The sequence below is a fragment of the Carcharhinus amblyrhynchos genome, chromosome 11 (genome assembly GCF_965287045.1).
Source record: "Carcharhinus amblyrhynchos chromosome 11, sCarAmb.v2.hapA, whole genome shotgun sequence".
Classification (NCBI taxonomy): Eukaryota; Metazoa; Chordata; class Chondrichthyes; order Carcharhiniformes; family Carcharhinidae; genus Carcharhinus; species Carcharhinus amblyrhynchos.
In genome coordinates, this window is record NC_137334.1 from 4,306,609 (window position 1) to 4,316,320 (window position 9,712).

General features: G+C 46.8%; 1 protein-coding gene and 1 long non-coding RNA gene across 2 annotated transcripts in view; one reads left to right on the forward strand and one right to left on the reverse strand.

The window, feature by feature from the left end:
- The window catches only part of LOC145349646 (nmrA-like family domain-containing protein 1), a 64,681-nt gene extending 60,578 nt beyond the window's left edge, over positions 1-4,103 (reverse strand). The window contains exon 1 of the mRNA XM_080198166.1: positions 4,025-4,103. Coding sequence (XP_080054292.1) covers positions 4,025-4,064 — 40 coding nt within the window. The 5' untranslated portion in view covers positions 4,065-4,103. The remainder of the gene's footprint in view (positions 1-4,024) is intronic.
- Positions 4,104-4,892: 789 nt separating this feature from the next.
- Positions 4,893-9,456, forward strand: LOC145349647 (uncharacterized). The gene is made up of 3 exons (XR_013888132.1): positions 4,893-5,020; positions 7,309-7,455; positions 9,381-9,456. It is a non-coding gene; the product is annotated as an uncharacterized LOC145349647 (long non-coding RNA).
- The last annotated feature ends 256 nt before the right edge of the window (positions 9,457-9,712 follow it).

The following is a 9,712-nucleotide window of genomic DNA, read 5'->3' on the forward strand; positions in this document are numbered from 1 at the left end:
CACATTACAAGCATGCATCTCCTCACCCCATCAGTCAGTTTTTTTATATAGGAATGCAAGTGAATCTCCAGTTCTTACCCCCACCTGCATACAAATGAATGTAATTAATTTACAATTGGCTAACTTGAAATTAATTTATCCCCCCAGGGCTTTATTTTAATTGTTGGAATATTTATTTCCTCTCCCAACACAAATATTGCAGTAATATGAAAGGGTTTACGTGGAATGTCTTATCATTATAATTTGCCTGCAGCACTCATTACACTGAAAAAGCTACAATGGAAGAAAGAGAAGGTCATCATAATAGTAGTTTAAATGACAATTATATGGTAACATAACGATAGACTTCAACAAAGTGGTCATAAAAAAAACAAAAGGTCTACACTCTCAACAGTAACTTGCAAGTGAGTCCAAGAGACTGGGGCCAAGACAGCTGAATACTCTGGCAGCAAATCAGAGCAAAGAGAGAATGGATGGTGTACAGTAATTCAGCACTGAAGGATCTAAAGCTACAGAAGATTATATACATATGGTTAAGGTGCAAAAGGATTTGGAGGTAATAAAGGGAGCTTATTTGCAACATGTTGTGGCAACTGGAGATCAACAAAGAAAGAAAGGAGGAGAATGCCTCAGGGCTCAGGGGAATGAGGATAATATGTTAACGGAGACTGAGGATTGGTTAACAAACAGAAAAAAAAGAATAGGAATAAGTTACTCATTTTTGGGATTTCGGGGTGTAATAAGTCAAGTCCAACACAGATCAGTGCCAGGGTCTCAGCCATTTACAATTCGTATCAATGACTTGGATGACAGATTAAAAACAAAATAAAATGCTGGAAAAGCTCAGCAGGTCAGGCAGCATCTATGGAGAGAAACAATGCTAACAAGGGCAATTTTGAGGTTGCGTTAGCAGTCTGCAGGAATGCCATTGCAGTCAGGAAATCCAGAGAGAACTGGGAAACACAAAATGCCAACATGACAGTGCCAAGCAGTGCCACAGGTGAGTCACATGGGGAGGGGGTGTTCATTATATGCATTGTGGGGGAGAGCACCAAGGCCAATGAGAGGGTAACTTGCAGGCACAGGAGTGGGGAAGTGGGCAGTGAGGGGGTAAACATCAGCCATACTTCTACGACGTGGGGGATGGGGGAAACAAGAGTGGGGACTCTCCCCCACCCCTCGGTGATTGTGCACTGAGGGTGGGGGGAGAGCCTTGACACCTCTGTGGTCGGGGAAGGAGTGCCGGGTAGTTGAACTTCAATTCTGATCGTGGTGCTCTTTAAAGATGGCGCTCCAATCTGTGTGGAGCTGGCCTTGCCAGCTCTATCAGGCCCACCCCACTAGAGTGACGGCATAAACCGTGTTCACTAATTTATTTTACTCAGGGAAGCTCAAGATTTGGGGTGAAAACTAGTCTGTGCAGCGGGAGAGCTACACAATGGTTTTCAGTCAGAGCCTGAAGCTTTGAGGAAATAAGGGTAAATTCTGCCGAATGTTTTAGGTTGATGACTGTTCATCGGGACAGAGAGATGAAGGACTTGATTGTAATGTACCCAAATTTGTTTCAGAGAACATTAACACATGTATATCAAGCAATTAGGAAGGGAAATGGTACATTAGTCTTTATAGCAACGAGATTGGGGCGTAAGAGTAAAGAAGTCTTGTTTCAATTATGTAGGACTCAGGTGAAATTACACTTGGGTACTTTGTGCAGTTTTGGCCTCCTTACCCCAGGAAGGATATAACTTCCTTAAGGAGGTTGCAACTAAGGTTCACTACACTGATTCCTGGAATGAAAGAGCTTTCCAATGAGAACAGTTTGTGCACTGGCCATGCTAAATTCTCCATCAGAGTAGCTGGACAGGAGCCAGAGTGTGGCGACTGGGGAATTTTCACAGTAACTTCATTGCAGTGTTATTGTAAACTACTTGTGATACGAATAAATAAACTTTGAACTAAACTTTGGATTGAGTTGAATAGGCCTATACTCCCTGGAGTTTAGAAGAATAAGAGGTGATTGCACAGATTTCATAGAAACGTATAAAATTCTGGCATGGTTTAACAGGATATGTGCCAGAAGACTATCTCATCTGTCAGGAGAATCATAACAATAGAGGAGCTGCCATTTGACCCATTATCAACTATGGTTCAGTTGTAACATTCTGCCTCTGAATCACACGATGCTGGGTTCAAATCCCACTCCAGGATTTGAGCATCAAAATCAAGGTTGGCACTCTAGCAAAGAGGTGAGGGAGTGCTGCACTACTGGGGGTGCTATCTTTTGGATGTCATGTTAAACAAACCAAAGCCCCATCTGCCTACTTGGATGATATATAAAATCCCATGGCAGAATTTCAAGGAAGAGTAGGGGAGTTACCTCCAGTGCTCTGGCCAATATTCATTCTTTAGTTAACATCACAAGAATAGATTAAGAATAGATTAGGGGTTGGAATAGCTGCGGGGGGGGGGGAGAGAAAAAGAGGAAGAGGAATTGGGACTGGGAAGGGGGGGGTCAGGGAGATTAGGGCTGGTGGGAGTTCGGGCGGGGGGGGGGAGATGTTGAGGCTGGCCGAAGATGTCCAGGAGGCCAGTGATCAGAGGGAAGGGGCGGGGGGGGTGGGGAGTGGGGCTCACATGGCCAGCAATGCAGGGTTGCAGGGGCCAGCAATTGGGCAACCAGCACTGCAGGGATACCGCACGTACGCTGATCGGGCACTGACAGATCAGCACATGCACGGTGACCTATTCAGCACTGTGCCGCCGGTCTCTCCAGCGGGTACAGGCCCCATCCATTGATTTTCAGGGGGGATTCTCTCTGAGGTTCTCTGTGATGCACGGAGTGTGGGAAATTCGTTTTGAAAATCCCGCTAAAAAAAATCAGCAGGAGTTACTCCAGTTTTTAAACCAATTCGGCACTCAGAATTTTTTTGGGAGAATCCCGGCCAGCACGTATGAAGTTATTACCATTCACAACGTAAAAGATTTCTTTCACACATCCCAATCTCTTTTCACAACAGTAAATCTGTGTTTGCAAAGTGAATCGAGAAGCTGTACTGTGATTAAACATTAATTTGAGATCCTGCTGACAGGTTTCCACATCTGTAGTATTTAACTTCTAATAAACGTCGAACACCTGGAATTAGGTAGATCTAGCTCAATAATAAACGGGTCATTTTTATATATTCTCTGTAGCTTAAAGACTGTTTTGGTAAATGTCAGTGTTACCCAGGGAAGGGGTGCTGAGATGTAGAGAGGGAATGAATGGGTGATCCCGGAGTGAACTGGTGGATAGGGGAAGGGGGAGTGGAACCCAGAGAGTTGGGGGGAGGTGGATTCCAGAGGGTGGGGGGGAGGTGGATTCCAGAGGGTGGGGGGGAGGTGGATTCCAGAGGGTGGGGGGGAGGTGGATTCCAGAGGGTGGGGGGGAGGTGGATTCCAGAGGGTGGGGGGAGTGGATCCAGAGGGTGGGGGGAGTGGATCCCAGAGGATGGGGGGAATGGATCCCAGAGGATGTGGGGGTAGATCTCAGAGGGTGGGGTGGATCCCAGAGGATGGGGGAGTGGATCCCAGAGGGTGGTGGTGGGGGAGTGGATCCCAGAGGGTGGTCTGGGGGGTGGATCCCAGAGGGTGGGGGGAGGGGGAGTGGATCCCAGAGGGTGGGGGGAGGGGGAGTGGATCCCAGAGGGTGGTCTGGGGGGTGGATCCCAGAGGGTGGGGGAGGGGGAGTGGATCCCAGAGGGTGGGGGGAGGGGGAGAGGATCCCAGAGGGTGGGGGGGGTGGATCCCAGAGGGTGGGGGGAGGGGGAGAGGATCCCAGAGGGTGGGGGGAGGGGGAGAGGATCCCAGAGGGTGGGGAGAGGGAGTCGATCCCAGAGGGCGGGGGGGGGAGTGGATCCCGGGGTTAACACCGGGCAATGGATCACTGGGTGCGGGACAAGCGGGTGGATCCCGGGGAGCTGCCCTCACTGTGCAGAGTGATCGCTGAGGATCCAGTGGGTCGGATTCGGGACAGTTTCTCACTCACCCGAGGCACCAAAAACAGCGACTGTCGGCGGAGCGGCCATTGCAGCAACAGCCCGGCCCGCAGGCCCCAACTGCCCGCGCGGCCCGAGCCCGGCCCCCACTCCGCCCCTCCCCCCCCCCCCACTCCGCTACCCCCCTCCCCCCCATTCCCCCTCCCCTCCCCCCTCCCCCTCCCCCTCCCCTCCCCCAATTCCCCCACCCCCCAATTCCCCCTCCCCCTCCCTCCCCTCAATCCCCCCTCCCCCCCAATTCCCCCTCCCCATTCCCCCTCCCCATCCATTCCCCCCTCCCCCTCCATTCCCCCCTCCCCATCCCTCATTCCCCCACCCCCCATTCCCCCATTCCCCCTCCCCCCATCCCCCCTCATTCTCCCCTCATCACCCCTCATTCCCCCCTCATCCCCCCATTCTCCCCTCATCCCCCCATTCCCCCCTCATTCCCCCCTCATTCTCCCCTCATCCCCCCTCATCCCCCCTCATTTCCCCCCCATTCCCCCCTCATCCCCCTCATCCCCCCTCATTCCCCCCTCATTCTCCCCTCATTCCCCCATCGCCTCTCATTCCCCAATCCCCCCTCCCTACTCTTCTCTTCATCTACCCCACATTCCCCCCTTCCTTCATGTTGTGTTTTGAAGACCTGATACATGGGACAAACTTTAGTTTAAAAAAAACAGAGCTTTATTATGGTGTATGACCTCTTCTGTGGTTGCTTCTTCTGTTTTCCATGCTAGGTCATTACATCATTTCCAGTGCATACATTAATACTGTGTAGCTCTGTATGAGCCAATGGGAATAATACAAATACATAACATTTCCTCCCCCTTTATTGGAATGTTGGCAAACAAGTTCATTGTGAACAATAGTCAATAAGTTAGTCGCTATTATTAAGTCAGATGATCTGGAGGTTGTCACTCTTGGAATGGTTGAATAGGAAAATCTTTGGCGTCTTCTTCACACTGACGGGAACCTCTGGCGTCTTTGCATTGACATCACCGATGGTTAGTTTAATCGAAATTAGAAGTTGTCTCTGCATTGTAATAGGTGAGGTGTTACTTTCCTCAATGGTGTAGTGTACAGGTTATAGGAAGGTTCACATCAGGACCTTGTAAGTCTGGTCCTGAATTTTTAACAGACTGTAGATTTGGTGGATCGATTCTCCAGCCAATGTCGTGTATGGGCTGGACAGTACAAGCTACAGGTCCAGTCTTTGTGCAAGGAAGTGGCAGGAATCCATTTCTCCCCTGTGAGGTACATCCAAGGCAAAATTCCTTGCCCTTGGTGGAAAACTCTGCGTTTCCACTGCCCCACTTGTTATTGTTGATGCTGTCACACAATTTCCTTAGTTTTCAGAGGTCTTAAAAGATCAAATGCGGAATATAGTTGGCTTTTTATCATGAGTAAAGCAGGAGAGGTCTTGGTTGTGGAATGCATGGTAATCTGGGAGATCATTAGGAATTTGTTAAGGCATTTGACAAGTGAGCCTTGTTCTTTGGTTGCTTTCAAGGTGTGTCTCACGGTTTATATGAAGCGTTCTGCTAGTCCATTAGTAGCAGGGTGATATGGTGTGGAGTAATGTGTTGAATACCATTCTTTTACTGGAAGTTCTCAAATTCCTGCAAGACAAATTGAGGTCCATTATCGCTTCCCAGCTGTTCAGGAAATCCAAAGTGAATAAGTGGTTCTCCTGGCTTCTCTATAGGCTTCTCAGGTAAGATTGATGTCATCACAGCTACCTCTGGTCATTTGATGTCAGCATTAACCATCACTAAGAACATATGTGCTTTGAAAGATCCTGCAAAATTCACATGCACATATTGCCAAGCCTCTTCAGGCCATTCACATGGATGCAGCAGTGCTTCTTACTATCACACAATAAGAACATGTTCTAATTTTCTCCTCAATTTCCACATCCAGTCCAGGTCACCAGAAATAACTTCTTGTTATTTCCTCCATACCTACGCCCCGCAATGACCTTCATGTAGTTTCTCTAACACCTGTTTCCTTAATAGTGCCAGAATAATCACTACTGACAGCTCCATTCTCCTGGAATAATAGGGTTTCAGGTTAGATGTTAGTTCAGAAGTCTTTCCTCTTAAAACCATATCCATCTCTTCTGAGATTGAAAACAACAGTATTTTTCTTCAAAATTTTCATGAAGCCTGATTTTCCCTTGGTTATCATGTTGATTTCTGCCCAGTTCAGTTAAATCTTCCCCAGCCATGTATGATCCATCAACGCTGGATACCCCATATGGAGGCAAGTTTACTGTTTAAGTACTGAGTTGCACAGCCTCTTCAATGCAGACCTTCAGAGAAACGATCTCAGCATCTTCAGCACCATCCGTAATAGCCTTAAGGGAACGTGTTTTTCTCATAGATGATCTCTGGCACCAGCAAGACTGCTGCCACAGTATCAATGTGTATCCTGGAAGGACAGCAGTGAGTGACCCAGTATCTGTATATTGTACAGTTGGCTAGCATATTTAGTGATAACTCCTCATAAATAATATGTTGGGAAGGTAGGTTGTCAAGAGGACATTAAGGGGCAAACTTTCCCGTTTCGTCTGCTACAATTCCTGTGGCGGGCAAAGGGAGGACCATGGAAAGACCTGTTGACCTCGGGTGGGATTTTCCTGCTTTGGGGCGAACATGACTAGAAAGTTTCCAAAAGGATTTAGATAGGTTGAGTGAGTGGGCAAAAATTTGACAGATGGAATATGATGTGGGAAAATTTGAGATGGTCCACATTAGCAGGAAGAATAGAAAAGCAGAATATTGTTTGAATGGAGAGAGACTGAAGAACTCTGATACAGAGGGATCTGGGTGTCATGTACGTGAATCACAAAAAGTCAGAATGCAGTCACATGGAAAGTAAATGAATGTTGGTATTTATTGCAATGGCAATTGAGTACAAAAAATAGGGAAGTCTTGCTATAGCTGTACAGGGCCTCACTGAGACCTCATCTAAAGTCCTGTGTATAGTTTTGGTCTCGCTGTAGGATATAAATGCAATAGAAACACTTCAGTGAGGTTCACTCAAATGGTTCCTGGGATGAAGGAGTTGAGGAAAGATTGAACAGGTCGGACCTATGCCTGTTGGAGGTTAGAAGAATGAAAGATGATCTTATTGAAATATGTAAGATCATGAAGGGACGTGACATGGTGGACGCGTTTCCCTCTGTGGAGGAATCTAGAACCAGGGGCACACTTTAAAAATAAGGTCTCTCCCGTATCATCTGAAATCAAGGAGGATCTTTTTCTCACGGTTATGAAATTCTATTCCCCAGAGAGCTGAGGAGGATGAGGGACAGAAAGGAAAGTGAATTGGAGGTCACAATCGAATCAGCCATCATCTTATCGAATGGTGGAGCAAAATTGTGGGGCTGAATGGCCTATTGTTGCTCCTAATTGTTGTGTTCGTGTATCCTCTGAAGGTAAGTAAATTTCTTCTAAAATTGGAAATATGCAGCCAAAATCAGGACTGGTACCAAAATGGTGATACCCATATCAGCATCATGGGGCAGGTTTAGCAAATTCAATATATTGTAAATTGGTCCTTACGATTAAATCGCATAACTGGACAGTTACGGTAAAATGCAGCTCCTCAATATTTTTATGCAAGTGTTTTTTCATCTATCACTTTGCTATGCAGTATTACTTCCATAGTACTAGTGAGTGGCAAAGTGGTTAGCACTGCTGCCTCACAGTGCCAGGGACCCGGGTTCGATTCCCAAGTTGGGTCAGCATCTGAGTGGTGTTTGTTCGTTCTCCCCTTGTCTATGTGGGCTTCCTCTGAGTGCTCCAGTTTCCTTCCACAGTCCAAAGATGTGCGGGTTATTTAGAGCTTATTTATGCTAAGTTGACCCTTACTGTCATGGGGATTAGCAGGGTTATGTGGGGATACAGAGATAGGCCCTGGGTAGGAATATTGTTGGTGCAGGGCCAATGGGCTGAATGGCCTCCTTCTGCACTGAAGAGATTCTATGATACTGCAACAGTTCACCCTTTAACTGTGAGCAAAGTCAGGGAGCTCTCACCATCACTGCAATTGAAATGCAAGAATTTTGGAAAAATCAATTGAATGGAACGCTTTCAATTAATTTTTTTATATGTACTGGACCTGCCTATTATACAGGGCGGAAAAGAGAACCAGTGTTCCTTATGGGGATTGTTGGACGCAGGTCTACAAACAATTCAAATGATTTAGCATTATTTGAGCAGCATGATGAGTGTAAGTGCTGTCTTCGCTAATTACCCTAGTCCTTTTAGTTAAGATCTCTGTCAGGCTGCCAAATTTTGGTAGAACTAATAGTAGGAGGGATTATTATTTAAAAGGCGAAAAGCTGCAGCATGCTACGGTGCAGAGGGACCTGGGGGTCCTTGTGCACAAATCGCAAAAACCCAGTCTGCAGGTGCAGCAGGTGGTCAGGAAGGCTAATGGAATGCTGGCCTTTATAGCGAGGGGGATTGAATATAAAAGCAGGGAGGTCTTGCTGCAACTGTACAGAGCACTGGTGAGGCCGCAGCTGGAGTACTGTGTGCAGTTTTGGTCGCCGCACTTGTGGAAGGATATATTGGCCTTGGAGGGAGTGCAGAGGAGGTTCACTAGGCTGATACCGGAGATGAGGGGGTTGAGCTATGAAGAGAGACTGAATAGACTGGGTCTGTACTCGGAGTTTAGAAGGCTGAGGGGGGATCTTATAGAGACATATAAGATAATGAAGGAGATGGATAGGGTAGAGGTAGAGAGATTCTTCCTGCTTAGAAAGGACAGCAGGACTAGAGGGCACAGCCTCAAGATAAGGCGGGGGACAGTTTAGATCAGAGTTGAGGAGGAACTTCTTCACTCAAAGGGTGGTGAATCTCTGGAATTCTCTGCCCGTTGAAGTGGTGGAGGCTACCTCGCTAAATATATTTAAGACACGGGTAGATAGGTTTCTGATAGACAGGGGAATGAAGGGTTATGGGGAGAAAGCAGGAAAGTGGAACTGATCCACTTCAGATCAGCCATGATCTTATTGAATGGTGGGGCAGGCTTGAAGGGCTAGATGGCCTAATCCTGCTCCTATTTCTTATGTTCTTATGAATGACGCAGCCCTGACCTTTGGTCATTGCTGTGTTGATGCCTTGCTGGATCCTCCAAGAATGGTGACATGCTTATCAGTGTTTGGGCTGTCCTGGCAGCTGGCCAGTTGAATGTAAATGAAACCAAACCTACAAAACGATTTAGGATATTGGTGAGTATTTAAATCTCCTCTTTCATCACTCACCCAATTTAGGTCAAAGGCGAAAGTCAAGCTTGTAACATTATAGTGTGGCCGAACCTTGTTTTAACTGATTTGTCTATTAATTCCAACAGATAACACACTCCTAGAATTGAATCCAGTATAGGAAGAAAAGCCTACCTTACGGCCTTGCTTCCCCCAAAATCCCACCCAAGGTGAGTGGACCTTTCCAAGACCCGCCCCTCTCCCGCTCCGATTCCCATGATGGTAAAATTTTGGCCTATTTTCTGATGTGTCTATTTCTTTCCTCGCTATTTTAAACAAATCATTTAAGTTTATTTATTAGTGGCACAAGTAGGCTCTCATTAACACTGCAATGAAGTTACTGTGAAAATCCCCTACTTGCCACATTCCAGTGCCTGTTCGGGTATGCTGAGGAAGAATTTAGCATGGCCAATGCACCTAA